Genomic DNA, 16,408 nt, shown 5'->3' with positions numbered 1-16,408 from the left:
GAAATTAGTATTTTGAGTATAAGGAGTTTGGGTCATCCAAGTATGTTTGCATTGATTGTCTCCTTCAGTAAGTAGTTTAGATTACTGGTGGGAGGAATTAAATTTGGCATCTCTCATGATTTCTTTTTTTTTGCTTATAGCTCTCTATGAAAGCAGCAAATCACTAGGCTACTTCTAATTTCAGAATGCTTTTCATTAACTTTATTTTTATTTAATCTTGGTTTTTAAATTCAGTTGTTTGGAAGTTAACATCCAGTTGCAGATTATGGCTCATCGATTTTCAAAAGAAGAATTAGATGAGCAGTTTGAAGAGTTTCTGAAAGAGGTATGTTTCAGAACAAGGTCACATCCCTTTTCTCTATTAAAATACAGGGGAAAAATTGAGTGTTGAAGAATATGAAATGGAAGATGCAGCTGTGCTTTTATAACATAATTCACATAGCTGTCTTCTGTGTGGGTCTTTGCAAGCTCTTAACGTCGTTGCTGAACTTACTTCATACCATTTTGCTGTGTTGAAATCAAGAGAACAGTTTTGTGATTCAATATTTGGTCACTGCTAGGCTGTATCTTGCGTCTTGATTTTTTTGTTTCAGTTTATTTGTGTGTTATTTAGTAGCAGAAGCTTCAAATTCATAAATATAGTTGAAAATGAGATAAAAAAACTTCTCCTGTGTGTAGGCACAAGCTGCGTTTTAAGAATTTCCTTACTTTTCTGTGCAATACCTAATTTCACTGAATTCTCTTTAAACATTCTTGTATTAATCTTAACAAAGTATGTTGTAGTGATTAGAAGATTTAAATTTACTTCCTTTCATTCCTCATGGTACTTGATGATTTTAAATACAGGCAAAATCATGCAAATCTGTAGTTTATGATTTAAGCTAACAATTATTGGACATGGTCAAAATGTCCTAACTTGGTATGGCTTTTTCACTGCATATAGACCTATAATTTGAGAATTTGCCCTCTGATCTCTGAGACACACAGTGTGGTAACCCTGTGATATTAATACCGCATATGTAAGGCCTTTACTAGGTTCTGTTACTGTTTGTAAGTGTAGCTAATGATAGCAGACAATGTTCTTGGGGTCTGTTATAGGTAATGTATGCTTGAAGGTTTTTTTGATGTAGAGACTGTGCTACAATTTAATTGCTTGTGAAAATTGTAGGTGCTAGATTCTGTAAAAATTACAATTTTTACTGTGTAGTAAAGATCTGCAGTAACCAGAGGCTTCTTTTTCAAGAAGATTTTAGCTTTCCCAGGTACGTCTGTAACTCTGCCTTGACCATGCAGCTTGTGAAGTGTTTTTACAGATACAGAATAAACATAACTTCACTGAGCAATACTAAATTGAAAGAACAGAAAACCAAAATGCCATCTGAAAATTAAGATTCACAGATAACTTAAAAGTAGATTTTGGCCTTTAATTTGGTGATGTAGTTGAGTTAACATTCTTGAATTGACTGAAATTATTAATGTTAGTAAAAATAGAAAATTCGGCTCTGCATTTCTGTTGAAAGTTCTTTACTTACTATTGTTATGGTATTGTTAGCAAAAAAATCAAAATAGCTGTGTTGAATTATTCTAAGTGGTATTTGGCATGTTCCAGAGAACATAACTTTTAACAACTTATGTCTTAATTGTTTTTCATTGTTTCAAACTAAAACTGTTTGTAAAGTATTTAAGCTTGCTTAAACAGATGCACTCGCCAGTTCAGTCATTAAAAATATGCATTGTTTTATGTTTTGCCAGCTAGATATGGACCCAAATAACGATGACATTATCTACTCTCTGTTACTTTATACGCATGCATTTTCTGTTATGTGCCTCCCTCTGCTTTCGTTTTTCATAAGAAATGTGCAGCCTGTTAATGTTAGAAAGATGAGAAACTGATGTCCTCCACTGTTTGAAATTGCTATGTAGGTGATTTTTGTGTTAAGAATATAATGGCAGGGGGCAGGAACAGCAAAAACTATTTCTTAGTAGCTTGGGGAAGACAATATTGTTTAAGCAAATCTTTCAGAGAAGAAATGAGCAGGATGGTTTTTCTCTTTTAAATAATTCATAGTGAAACTGCCATTGGTCGGGGGGGTTGTATGTATGTTTGCGATTAAAACGCACCAAGTTAAAAGGAAGACTGTGTATACATTTGCATGAGTAAACTAAAATCTTTTGACATATTCACTGAACTTTAAAAGCTGCCAGTGAAGAGGATTTCCTGGGCTATTATCGTACAGAAGGAAACACAAATGCATAATAACAATGACTGCATGTAGGATAGGTCTTTTAATGATTCCTCTGCGTGGTCACACTTATTCCCAACCCCTGGCCAGAGCAGCCTGCTGTCATCCATAATTCTCTTCCTCCTCCACTGTCTCTGTGCCTGTGATCCTTCCACTCCCCACCACCAGGATCTGGCTTTAGCATACTTCCCCTATTGTCACTTCAGTTTATGTGTTGCCCCTCATATTGGTAGAGCTCCTGAGTTTTCTGAGCGTTGGCTGTGAACTTCCCTTGGACATGCAATGTGAGAAGCTTTTTCTAATACATGGTGCTTCAATTAATTGCTTTTTTCGATGACACTTCAAGCAAAGCAAAGTTAGGAAAAAGCATTTATTCTGCTTGATATTCATGGGCAGCTGATAGGGAAGACTTTCAAAAGGAAGGACTATACTATCTTAATTAGCAAATCTGTAGAATAATACCTGGAAGAGTGACACTACACATTAAAGCATGTTTGAATTTTAAAATATATATATTAAAATATGAAATATAATAAAATATTATTTTGTATTAAAAATATAATTTGGAGTAGACTTGTTTTATTGAAAAGCCTTATTTCATGATGACTGGTCATGGAAGTGTGAGAGGTTTAGATCCAGTTCTGTATTACCTATCTACTTTCCTAAGTTCCTTCTTGTATTTAAGAGGTGGTGAGCTGATTATGTGCCATGTAGTTGTCCCAGTTTTTAAAACTAAACTCTTTTTGCTTTTACTTAAGTTGACATTAAACAACTCGGGGTTTTTTTGTTCTCCTCCTACCCCCTCCCTTTCTTCTGTGTTCCTGAAAGGCTGACAGGCTGTTTTGTAGAGGAGGGGAAAGGAGAAATCAGTGCCACTTACTGGCACTGAAAAGCCATTACTGGTCAAAAAAGTTGATTGGTTTATTTAATTACTTTTTTTCAAAAGAAGAAAAAAAAAATCTGTAAGTTTCGCTGCTGAGACAACTGACATGTTGGGGAAAAAACGCACTGGTACTTTTGTGTCAGCATTTCTTTCCCAGCTGCTGCAACTTTAGCATCTGCTGTTGACAAGATGGCTGGACATAGAAAGTTTCCAGAACTTGAGAACAACCTGTGGGAGTTTGAGTTTCGTTGGTTACAATACTCTAAGGAGCACAAGCATCATTGAAGTTCTGCTTGCAGAGCAGGGGATACTGTTAGTCGGAAAAGAAACGGCAAGCGATAGCAGAGCTTGTATCAAGGAAATGTCAGTACTTCTAGCTAGCAGGAGGCAGTCCGACCCTTGGGGACAATGGCACTAGTACTTGTGCTGGGACTAGTATAAGGAAGTTGTTATTTATAGGACATTTACTAAGAATGTAAAGCTATTTTGTTCCATGTCACTCAGCCAACTTAAAGAAATTGCGATACACCCTGTTGTCTAACAGTTTCATAATTTATTAAAACTGTGTTTTATTGAAGTGCAAGGCTCAGAGCCCTGAAATTTTATTTCTGAGACTATATAACAGGCATTTAGCTTTCTCAACTGAAACTCTAAGCTCTAAAGATGTTATTGGTCAGAGATATTCATAAGAACATTATTTTCTTATAATTTATTTTTTTTTTCTTAAATGGTATTTTGGATAATTGCCACCTGAGTTATGGATGTTCTTGTTAGGCCCATATAAATGGAAGCGTTAGATATATAGTAAAGGTAGGCTTTTATGGTAGGGCTTTTTTTGTTTTCAGGTAGTGGACTGCAGAGGCTTGTTTTAAGAAAACACCCTCTTGTGTTTTACATATTTAGTACCCACAGTCCCATTGCCTCTAGTATTCTGGTTATGCTATCACATTTTCTTATTTGTGACTATTACAAAAGTGAAGCTTCTGAAATTTTCCTATATGATGCATTTCGTATGTGAATTCTTTGTTTCATACGCTTTATGGCTTTTGCTAACTCTGTTAACTGTGTTCTTTAAAACACTTCAGGACAGTTGGTTTCAACAATTATGGCTAAAAAATTAGATAAAAAGTATGGCACTCCTCTTAACCCCATGTTTACTGAGTTTAAGCACAAAGAAAATGTAGCAGATAAGGTTGCAGTGCACTAGCTTAGTGAATATATTTTCTTGTTCAATATCTGGACAGCTAATTGTGTCTCTCAGCCTTCTGTAAGTCACAAAGAGTTTTATTAAAGGAAAAGAGCAGAAATTAGAGGGATTTTTTTTTTTTTAATTGCATCACTTCTAAAAAGTACTGTTGTCTTATGAAGTGTCTGTGAGTCTTTTTCTTCCTGTTACTCTTCAGTAACTTAAATTCATAGGCTGTTCATACTTATAGACTTTTTTTTCTCCATTGATTTAAGCCATCAGTCAAAATCAGCATGAATGACTAGCGCGTATGGAAGCTTAATACACAAAGTTTAGAAGGAATGGCTCTGGCATTTGTATTATTTTCCATGAACAGAAAGTATAAAATTAATTTCTGAAATACGATTTGCTGGGAGCTAGCATCTTTCCTGTGAAGGTTTATTTTTAGAATATTAGTAACGTTGTTCATGTACAAAGCAAGGCCAAGGCAAAACGGTTTCTGCTCTACTTTATCTTCAGGGATGTAGTCAGGATTTTGGTTCTTGTATGTTTTAACTAATTGAAAAAGAGCTGATTATGCCATTCATTTGAACATATACTCTACTAAGCAGTTAACTTTTAACATATCCAAAATCTGGCAGTGGGGTTATTATAATATACAGTATTATGCCCCATGAATATAGTTATTGTTTCTTACTCAACTTTGTCATGCACATACAAAGAATGCAGACAGTGGGGAGTAAAGAGAGGCATCTGAACTTAGAAGTCTGAGATTGAGTGGCTGGAAGACAGTTAAACAATGTGAAAATGTAAAAGCTGTCTTTAATCTTGTGCGATTGACTCAGTCTCTTTCAGATGATTCACTTGGAAATTCAAAGAAAAAATCCAGCGTTCTTGAGACATTGGGACAGCCCAGGAAAAAAGAAACTAAGAAAAAGGATTCAGTGCCGTGGTGGATATCTGAGGAAGATTCAGATAATGGTGGTAAATAATGTAGTTTTGCAATTTTTTTTGGCCACCGGGGGTCAGGCTAGTTCTTTCTCATTCTTCATGTAGGCCTGGCTTCAGGTTAAGTTGATGCTGCTCAAGTGCTTTAGGACAGTACAATGCAAGTTTGTAAGGTATTAAATTCAAATGTAATTGTATTTTTTTAAAAGGGACAGTATTCAAGCTGTAAGCAAACTTCCTTCTGCTTTTTTTCTCTAACTTTCAAGTTATTAAAACTTGTAAACATTATAAATAGTAAGATAATTAGAAAATGTAATTTATGAATTCTGATGAAATATTTGTAGATGTGTTTTGTAACCAACCTGTTCCTTGTACTGACTTTTTATAGGTTTCTGTTTTCAAAACTAGAGAGGAAAAAGACCAATTTGTATAATCTTATACTAATTGTAACATTTGTAATAGGTTGGGGAAGCACAGGAAAAACTTTTCAACAGTAGTGGATTCAAAGATGTATGTCTGTCAGTATTCTCAACGTTTCCCTTGCCAGGAACCGCGGCTCAAGGCAAAAAGGGCTGCGATGACATGAATGCTAGTTCAGTATTGACTTTGTCACGTAGTTCTGGAAGAAAATATATTATTGTTTGCAAGCTTTCCACCTCTGGTTTTCTGTTTCTTCATTGTTTTCTTACTGGGTAGTAAAGCCCATGAGTAGTTCATTTCCACAGGGTTATTTTCTCTTGTTCTTATAGTAATTGGTGGCTTCTTATTTTCATTATTTGTATAACTTACAACTGAAGCTTAACAGAAAGTTCCAGAAATCAGGTTTTCATATGACAGAGTTAAGATACTGCTAGTAGTCTCCAATTTTAAGCATAGCTCTGTCCTGTCAGTGTTGTCATAGTTAGGAGTCAAATCTTAGCAGTTGTGCCATTTAGGCATGACCCTACTAAGTGTTTTCTGAACTGCTTGTCTGTCTCTGGCCTTTTAAGATGTTGCTGGAAAACTCAGGTGGGTAAGGGAGAGGTCCTATCAGGAGTTCAACTGTGTATCAGGTAGTTATGTGATATCGTGATTTCCTTACAGCTTTCAAAAAATGGAAGGACAGAGTGTTCTTGCTGAGGAAAGTGTGAGAATTAAGTGGTTAGCATTACCTTGTTTTTCTGCATAATATCAAAGAAAGTTTTCAGATGACTTCCAAAGCTCAGAATTCATGGTTTTTCTGAGATGCTCGAGGCAAACCATAAAGCGCTTTGATGCTTCTCATGCTGCTTAAACCAAAAAGCACTGGAACAGATACTTAAAAGGCAGGGTGATTACAGGTTTTAGAGAACAGTGCTTGTATGCATTCAATACAATGCAGAGCAGAATCAGAAGAAATAATGTGATTATATCAAGTTGTTCCCATCCAAACCAGTTCCACCACTTTTATTTTTTATATTAAGAATATCTTATCAGCTGTGTAGTTTAACTAGCGATAAAGCTATTAGAACTGAAACATGCTTGGTTTTGCAGTTTATTGACATATAAAATAAAAAGAGACTTCTGGTAAACTTTTTAAAGTCTTAATCAAAAAAACCCTTCTACTTTAAGAGGAAACCATTCAGAAGGTGAGCCTACGCAGTTTTGCCAGTACAGAATCCATTTGCTTGCAAAAGAAGCTAACCTGTTCATATTCATACTCTTGATGAGGGGCTGGATTTTTTTTGAGAGAGCTGAAAGTAGTCTTCATGATTCTTTAATCAAAGGATAAAACCGAGAATACAAGAAAGTGGGGAAAATATGCTAGATCTGTGCACAGAATTCTTTGCCAAGCACCATTTTTGCCAGCCAGATTATTAGTTTTATTTCATCTACACTTCTGTCACCACTCTGCATAGAATTCTGTGCTTGTGGAGTGTGTGCAGTAAGCCATATGCCCACCTGGTACTTCAATATTGCCTTTAAGCTTTACCAGAGGGCCTTCCTGGTTCTACCTTGGCAAGAAGAGGATAGCTCTGTGGCATGAAGCAGAGCTCCTGCTTGTATCCTCCCATGAGGAAAGGGCTATGTATGTCACACTGGACACTTACAAATGGTAGCAGTTGTATAAAGATACACCCTCATAGATGAGGAACTGCATTGCACAGTACTATGAGGAATGCCATTCTGCTAAATAAAGTTTAGTTGTAGGGCAATTAACTTAGAGTCAAAAGAGAACCATTTGCAGAGGGTGACTTGGCCACCTTCAGTATAAAAGGAGTTTTCCTCTGCAGTTGCAACAGTAGATAATTTTTATGTGGCTATAACTGAGAATGATGAATCCCACGCACAAAGGAGGATTTATGCATGTCTGAACACAGTGCAAACTATGCTATGATTTTAGTTCCTGTGGATATATTTGCAGTGTTTTAAAATGACAGGTCAGGTGACTGTAAGGAATTCAATGTGGATAGGCTTCTAGAACTGCTCCTTTTTTTTCCTCTGTGTGTCTCTGTCTTGCATGCTTCCAAGTACTTTGTCAAATACAATTTTGCCAGATCTGATATTCTTCAGGAGGTGTATGTTGTGTATTATGTTGCTCAGATGCATTAATAATGGTTGAAGGCACAGCAGCATTGCAATATAAGTTACTGCAGGAATGTCTGAGAAGATGATTATTTAGGTTTTTAGTTTTTTGTAAGGTTATTGAATGTACCTTAAATAGCAAAATAATTGTCCTGCAGAAAAAAAAATAGTATTGCTGTAATGATAACAAATATAGAAATAAGCTGAATTTAATTTCTGAAAAGTGTAATGTTGGCATACTTTGAAATTTTGTGGAGATCCTTGTTTATTCTTCTAGGCTTGAAGCTCTACATTGGTTGCAGGTAGGACTTCATTAACAGGCTGTCTGCTAATAGAATTTTTATTTTTAAGGTGTTTTGTCATCATAAATCAAACTGATGTAAATGTATGAATCTTACCTCCACTCACAGTGCGGGACTGTATTACAAATACGTGCTCCATGTCTGTGAGTTAATGTGTTTGGGTGGCACTGTATAGAGATTCTGTTCTATTAACAAAATACAAAGTCTGGCTAATTAGCTTGAGTAATGCACCAAACTGGTAAGTTGTTTCCAGTTTGAAGTTTTCATTTGGAATTACTGTGGTATCTGTAATCATGCTTTCTTGAAAGATGCAAAGAGAGATGACTGGAAGACTTAATATATGCTATGCATTTATTTGTTGTCTGATTGTTTTTTCCAAGACAACTTGTTACCAAAGTGCCAGGAAATAAGTAGAGATTTAAACTAATTGCCTGTTTTCACTTGGTTTTGTAGATTAATGATAAACTGTGTAGACTATTTCTATTCATTTGGCTGAGAAGCATAAAGTACATTTTAAAATAGGTTTTTATTCTAGGCACGTTTGAACTCTTTGTTCTTCAGCTTTGAACTGAAATGTACAAATTATGATTCAAGATACTGTCTTCCATATTTGAGAGGTTAAAGACCTACCTCTAACTAGTGTCCTTTCTACTTGTTTTTGTCATTTAAACGATAAAAGGAAATTGGATAATAAGAATTCCTGTCCTGTCTTGCTTGCCTGTCTGTTCTTGCTGTTTGTCTTACTTTTCAAGATATTCAAACAAGATTTGTTAAAGTGAGAAAAGAGAAGAAACTGATGGAAAGCCAGGCTGAAATAGTGGAAAACAGTGAAAAAAAGAGTCCCCATTCAGAGTCACAGTCTGGTATTTGATTAAATATGTTTTGTTATAGTTATTCAATATCAACCTTGTATTACTAGTGTGTTTCCTATAGAAAATCCTTTGCAGATTGTCCATTTGACCGTAGTGTTCTCACTGAAAGCAAGCTGCCACTTACTTCATTTGTCATTTCCAGAAGAAATTAATAACTGTGTGAGCTTTTGCTCAACTGTCATTACATCATATATCACTACCTATAGTGATGTTGTAGGACAGGCAGTATTGAATGTAAGGCAGTGGGGAGGGGGAAAACTTTGAAAATCTAAACAAAAATCATTATCTTTAGCAAACAGAGAATCTCCTGCACTTTCTGTATTTTATTTTCAAGAAATACTAATGTCCACTGTTGTACTTGTTTAATTTCAAAGAGTGCAGTCAGATAAGTATTTTCTATTGATGTGATTCTTTTCCCTCTGCTGACCAGTAGGCTGCTCTGTGCATGCTGCCCCTGGAATGAAAACAGTACAGTTGGTGTAATAAAGACAAACTAAATTGTTTAATCTGCAGGATTATTTTAGTCAATGTAACTTCAGATTGAGCCTTTTATATGAAGTTAATTTTCTGAACTATCTGAAGAGAAACTCCAAAGAATAATTAAGAGTTATAAACATTGATCCATGAAATACTTTTGTGTAAATGACAATAGCAATTAGCTTGTATGTACTCGTTTAAATGTGGCTTTGGTGTTAAATTCAAGCAGAACAAAAATGTTTTTGAGAGCCATGACAAAGAAATATTTGGCACTTGGTCTTTAGATCATGTTAGTGATCTCCTATGTAGCCTAAAGAACATTCCCCTATGTTAGCTTTCTAGAGCATACATGCTGCCCTGTTTTCATAAGCCTCATTTGCATAGAATAGCTATAAAGCATCTTGATCTGGGAGATAAACACTAAAACTGATTCTGTGTCTTGAATTAGGCTTAATATTTTAATTATGAGCAATAGGAGGACTTGGATAGTTATTTGAAATTACTGTTTTAAAAGGCATCAGATGTTTGCCTTATTTACAATGGAAGGCAAAGTGTCAACACTTAGTTTCCCAGTAAATGCAAGAGAATATAAATCTAGGGAAGTGATGCCTCACTAGTGGTCTTGGACATCAGCTGAGGGAATAAAGGACCCATGCCTTATATCAGAATGGATTTCATACCATTTCTCTTTTCACACTGCACCTGCCGTATGCTCAGCTGCTTCCTTTAGTCATCCTGGATGTTTCCAAGTTGTGTTAGCTTCTGGTCACATATCCCATGGTCCTTTTTCTAGATAGCAGAAATATTTGGCCTGATTTCCTGGACTACTCTCGTTCTCTCTAGTGTCAAGGTAAATTCAAAAGACCTATAAGTAAGAGCTTTATCTGAATTAGCCAATTTAGAAGCCCCCTCCGTCCTGACAATCTGAACAAGGAAAAATCTAATACAATGCATCAGACTAGCCAAAGGTATATAAAGTGTGTAGGGTGACTATCATCTAAGTATCACGAGAGAGCACAGTTTTCAGCATAAGTACTGTTGTCTACAACTTTATTCTACTAATGAAAGGTGTTTGGTTGCGTTTGCTGCTGCTGAGCAACTCCTCACAAGGGTTTGAACAAACTACGTGCAGTTCTTGGACCCGACAGTAATGAAGACAGTAGTAATTCACATTTATGCACCTACGTTCTTCCGCTTTTCTTTGAACTGATCTAGATGCTTTCTTTCAAAACTTGTAGTATAAAACTTCCTTTATTGTTGAAGTAGTTTTCCTAGTTTTCTTTGTTTTCAGGTAATACATTTTGCTCCTTCAACAGTGTATTTGAGTGCAAGGTATAGGTGGAGAAAGAAGGAATTTATCTTTTTTAAAAATAAAAAAAAGAGGGAAAATTAGTTTTATTCTCTGAAGTTATAAGTATTAACTTTAATTTTTAGTTATAGATAGAAAATTATAGATAATTCCATCTACAAGAAACTGAACTGCATTACTTTTTCAGAAGTAATTTTTCAGAATTCTCACATCTTATTTTTCTCTCTATTCCCTGTCCATTATCTATAAAAATTTATAAATGTTTGTGTGCACTTAAAAGTAGTTCCCCCTAAACCTTCTTCCAGTGCATCTCGCAGCAAGGCTTTGCCTAAATTCAAAATGCTGGAAAAATTTCATAAGGACAAGAAAGATTCGTACTTAAACAAAGAAGAAGGAAGTCTCACTTCTGACAGTCCAGACAATTCTGAGGGTAACAGATTTACTGTATTTTATATGATATTAAAATGGTAAAATGGCTCACTTCTGACAGTCCTGATCAGATTAAGGAGAAGATAAGTTACTTCTTAAATAGATGTTTGTCATTGTCTGTAGGTTTGAGTCCTTTGTATTTATGTTTTTAAACTTTTCTCTGCAAGTGTGGTGGTTAGAAATATTTTTCTAAGTGAAACTCAGGTTCTTAACTAATTTCAGGTGTCGGGACTTAAAAAAAATACTGTATATCATTAACCTTACAAAATATTGCATGTGAAGATATGAGTAGTGACATCTGTGGAGTTCAAGAAAACTACTGCTTCAAGAAGTTTTCATGAAAAGTAACAAATACCCTCCAAAAAAAAAAAAATAACTCTTGCAAGCCCCACAGAAATCAGTAGGACTGTTCAAACAGCCAAAATATACAGTGAAAGAGACTTTGAAATCCATCCAAGTCATTATTTTTTCCAAGTTTGATCAGTTTCTCAGAGTTGAGATTGTGTAGGGTGAGTAAAAAAGACCTTACCTTCATTAGCAATGGTAATATCCCCTGTAATCTGGGGTGTGTGTCTGGGAACTGGGGGTGGCTGAGTTGCAAAACTCAGTGGCTGCAAAACAGTGTTTGATTTTCAGATTATTATGGGAGGTGGGGTTTTTTTTAAAAAAAGCTCTGGTCTGATTTGGACTTGCAAAATATTTTAAAAATATTAGATAGCTTACATAAATCTCATGAAGCCTTCAAGATCAATGTAAGTGTATTCAGAAAGTTCATTGAGTTTCAGATTATTGAAGTAAAACTACTCAGGAAAATGTTTTTCTCTAAAATTTTGTTCTGTTAAATGTTTTAATTATCTTTTTTACTGAAGTATATTACCATCTACTTTCTTGTAAATCTTGCACAGAAGGGCAGTGACAGTTTATCTTTGATTCTGCTAACATAGTCTCATTGCAAAAATAGTTTTGGGGGTCTGATGAGATTATAGCTAAACTAAAGCTCTGCAAAAACCTTGTGACCCTACTGCAAACAGACTCCTCTTTGCTGTCTTGATAACTAGAGTAGAGCGTTATGTGGATAAATTAAATTACTGCATTTAGCTACTAGAGAAATGGACTATTCATACTTTTTCACTTCTGCTCAGCACTTTGAGCTTTCCATTTTATACTTTTCAGTGTAGTATCAAGATGTATTTACTTAGGCATTAACTTTGTATACATGTGGAATTTAACCTTTAGTCAATGTCTCTGACATTTATTTGTTACATGCAAGACAAGTCAGTCAAGCTCTGTATTGAGGATGGAGTGAAGTTAGATGCAGGAATGTGGAAGTAATTTCCAAGATGTAGAATCTTATGCACTTAGCCTCCCAATAAAACATGCCAGGGAACTTTGTCATTGAAATAAAGAAAAAACCTATTCTACTTCTTAACAGGGAGGCTCTTATAATCAGAATACACATGCTAAGGGCTGCCCAGTAGGGAATGAAAACATGTTCAGACTCTTACTTTCCCCACCCTGCCTCACCTGGGTACATTTTCAGTACTGAAGGGAGAGGATTCTCCATTGTCATGATACAGGCAAGTACAGCATTTCTTAAAAGGGAGTTGGTTGGACCTGTGTAGAGGACGGAGTAACAGCCCCGAGTTGAAGCACTTGATCAGCACGTGAAGACTGGTTTAGTGTTGTTGATCTGAAGGGTTATTGATGTATGCAGTATCCTGCCAGCAGGAAATGGGCTGTTGTCAATGTCTTCACCCCTCCTGATATGTTCAGTACAAGGACACAGCTACAGTCTAAACATCATTTGGTCAGACAGAACAAAAAATTCGGAATTTATTTTACCAACTGAAGATTAATGTTGGAAAAGACAGACATGGTTTCTGTTCTTTTTTGTGAGAACTGTTAAATCATTTCATGTGTCATTTGATAAAATGCATAAGCAGCTTTTCTCCTAAAAGAACCTCTAAAGAATCTCAGTGTGTTTGTCTGTTAGGGGCGGGCAGAAGGGACTTGGTACTGCTTTTTAACTAGTAATGTCTTGCAATATTTGGCTTTCAGTTTTCTGTAAGGACAAGGCAGTATTCTGTCTGAGAGCACAATTCACACATGAAGCTGGTAAGGTGATGTTGAACCCTCATGACAATGAAATTACAGTAAGGAGAGCAACTGCCTGTTGTAGTTGCATAAACATACAGAATGCAAGAACTGGGTGTTCATCAGTGATCTTTAAGTAACGTTGGTTACTTTTTCCATAAAGCATTTAATTTGTAACAAACGAAAAGAAGCTGCTGGGCCAACGGTTACAGTTTTCAACAGTCTGTGGGTAGTAGATCAAACAAAATTAATAGGCTTTTAACAAAATAAATTTCTCACAGGGTTCATGTGTGTGATTGTCCTCCATAAGTAATGTTACAGTAAGTCAGTTTTTATAGTTGTTATATTTGCCCCATGTTGAACTATAGGTTTGTGAAGGATGGGAAGAAAATGTATATAATAGACTAATTAAATGTCACTAAACAAGATTTATATATCTCATAATAGAGATTGAAGTTAGATGAATGTGACTTGTGAGACTGGGTATCTTTGCACTTACAACATGATCTTAAAATTGGTGGTTCTGGGAGATGACTAGAAGGCTGAAGTTCCACACAAGTAGCTTTTGGATGATAGCCAAGAATATTGCAACTTTTTTCTTAGGAATGCTTGGAGCCAGTGGAAGCTTTGTCAAGACACAGAACACTTCACAGCCTATGGGGGACACTGATGAGAATATGCACGTGGAAAAGATGCAGCTTCTGACAAGTAACGGTGTTGCTGCGTCCTTAAGTAGAGACAGCCTGGAGACAAATGGTGAGAACTGAGAGTGCAGCCATTTCATTAAGTTAGCTAGCTCTAAATAAACTATTAGTGCAAACTCTTTCACTTAATGCATTGCAAGTCGGGATTCTTCATTTCTGTCAGCTGGATCTCGTGCACTGAAGGCTCCTTTTACTAGCTTGGGATTATTTGATACTGTTACTATTTTGTGAGTCTAGTTGTTGACTATTATGTTGGAGACACAGAGCACAGACACCATTAGTTTATTCTTTGTTTTGAAATTTAGATTCAGTTTTAGCTTCTGGGCCTAATCAAAGTATCTTGGGAGTTGGACTGGATACCTTGGAGGAACAAGAAGAAAAAGAGATCTTCTTTGCCAATCTTGAACGAGAAGCTTCCTCTACTATTGATTATTCAAGATTAAATAAAGAGCTGGATTCCAATGATTCTGTATTACTAGCACCATTTGTACGGTAATTTGGAGGGAAGAAAAGTTGTGGATGTATTAGTGGGCACATGTGACATGCGCATCTGAATACCATGGCCACTGAGATTTTGCTGCACAAGATCCTGTGTGATTTCAGTCAGTTGTTTGTTTGTTTGGGTTTGTTTTTTGTGGGGTTTGTTTTGTTTTTGTTTTTGATGACAAGGGCGGAAGGGAGCTGAGTAAATAAATAAGGTAAGAGCATGACTTGGTGATGAGTGGACTTGGCTACACAGTCTTGTGCATAACTCAATTTAACATTCTTAATTGTAAAGTGTAACTAAATGAAGAGTTAACTGATAATAACAAGGAAGTACATCAGGAAAGATTCTGTGTCCCCTTAGACAATGGTACAAATGAATCTAGAGGAAAGATAGAAAATCTTCATAGACTAGGGCGATCCATTTATTATCAGTTATGTGAAAATAAGTTCAGACATGTGAGAGAAATGGGTGAAGGGGCAATTCAGGCTGCTGTTGCTAAAAATGTTAAGTGTAAAAGAAACAGAATAAAAACAGGTGATGGACCAGAACTCTGGAGAGTTTCAGGTAAGGATAAAACTAACTTTACAGGAAAAGGGGAAAGAAAATAGAGACTGACTTTGTTGTTGTTGTTGTTGTTAATGCAGAATGAGAAGGTCAGAACAGGAAGCAAACGTGGTTATAAAAATTGCTTTGAGAAGCTAATGTAGACGTTGGAGGGAATGCAGAAAGGGAGTGATGTTAAGAGTTAGATTGTGAATGTTAACTATGGACAGTTGTAAAAAATGAAATATTTCTTTTAATAATTGCTGACATTTATCTACCTTTCTTACCTATGATTTGATATGATGGACAAATTCAGGTTTTTCATTTTAATACTAATTGTAAGAACTATCGAAGTTTGGAATTAGAAAAAAAAGTATATTTATTTGCCATCCAAGAAGAGAGTAAAATTTTCATTTTGTTTCTCAGAAATGAAAAAACTGAGAAAGGAGAAGAGGAATCCCCACATGAAGAGAAATCTGGTAATACCATCTTTCTAAATCTTTCATTTGAAAAGTCTTACTTTTTTTGTTTTGTTTTTAATTGCTGTGTGTACAGTAAGAATTCTGAGAACCTCATTAAACTGAGTAACAGAAATGAAAGCTGTGGATTAGCGTTACAGTTCAAATGCAAAGTCTTCAGAAAATTTCACAGCAGGTGTCAGAGGATAGCGTAGGATCTTCATGTTTTTAATGGGATGTAATTTAAAGATCTGGAAAGGGGAAACTGTATTGTAGTCTCATAGCTTTTTCTATAGGCTTTGAGCAACCTGGTCTAGTGGGGGGTGTCCCTGCTGATGGCAGGGGGGTTGGAACTGGATGATCTTTAAGGTCCCTTCCAACCCAAACCATTCTATGATTCTATAGTTCTGTGTTGCCTTGGGAGCTGGTCAGAAAACTTGACTCTCTCTAGGTTTCAGATTCACAAGACAGTCCAGCATCCTCACTGAGCTTTTTTGTTCTGAGTAATATGTAAACCAATTGACTTCTGTTTCCATATCACCCTGACCGTTGTGGGTTAAGCTTTTATTTATCTGAAAGCTAATGTAATTTTCATATTAATAATTTTCATTTAGTTCTTATATCAGCCTGTTAGGCTGCCTTTGCATTATGACTGTGCAGCTGTTATTCAGGCAGGGTTTTAGGTTGCTTTTGGTTTTGTGTGCTTTTTTTTTTTTCTTTTTTTTTGAAGTGGGTTTTTAATCTATTGTGACCTAAAAGAAAAAGAGAAAAAGAATTGTCAATCAACAAATGAAGAAAAAGTGACCCTGACATGGAAATATATCATAATGTTTGAGTTACTCCAGTGCCTTAACTGTCATCTGTATTTTTGTACCATCTTCTCATGCATGGGTTTAATCTCTGTAATCTACAGTATTATGATTGCCTGA

The 16,408-nt window shown here is 35.8% G+C and overlaps 1 protein-coding gene across 1 annotated transcript in view; it reads left to right on the top strand.

Moving 5' to 3' along the window:
• Window positions 1-265: 265 nt before the first annotated feature.
• The window catches only part of CEP162 (centrosomal protein 162), a gene marked incomplete at its 3' end in the record, with an annotated part of 38,906 nt that continues 22,763 nt past the window's right edge, over window positions 266-16,408 (top strand). Inside the window, exons 1-5 of the mRNA XM_029083755.1 lie at window positions 266-325; window positions 5,158-5,296; window positions 13,891-14,043; window positions 14,297-14,483; window positions 15,448-15,500. Coding sequence (XP_028939588.1) covers window positions 266-325; window positions 5,158-5,296; window positions 13,891-14,043; window positions 14,297-14,483; window positions 15,448-15,500 — 592 coding nt within the window. The remainder of the gene's footprint in view (window positions 326-5,157; window positions 5,297-13,890; window positions 14,044-14,296; window positions 14,484-15,447; window positions 15,501-16,408) is intronic.

Source organism: Antrostomus carolinensis, unplaced genomic scaffold (genome assembly GCF_000700745.2).
Source record: "Antrostomus carolinensis isolate BGI_N321 unplaced genomic scaffold, ASM70074v2 scaffold5022, whole genome shotgun sequence".
Classification (NCBI taxonomy): domain Eukaryota; kingdom Metazoa; phylum Chordata; class Aves; order Caprimulgiformes; family Caprimulgidae; genus Antrostomus; species Antrostomus carolinensis.
The sequence above is the reverse complement of the archived record's forward strand: the minus strand, read 5'-3'. Positions and strand labels throughout refer to the sequence as shown.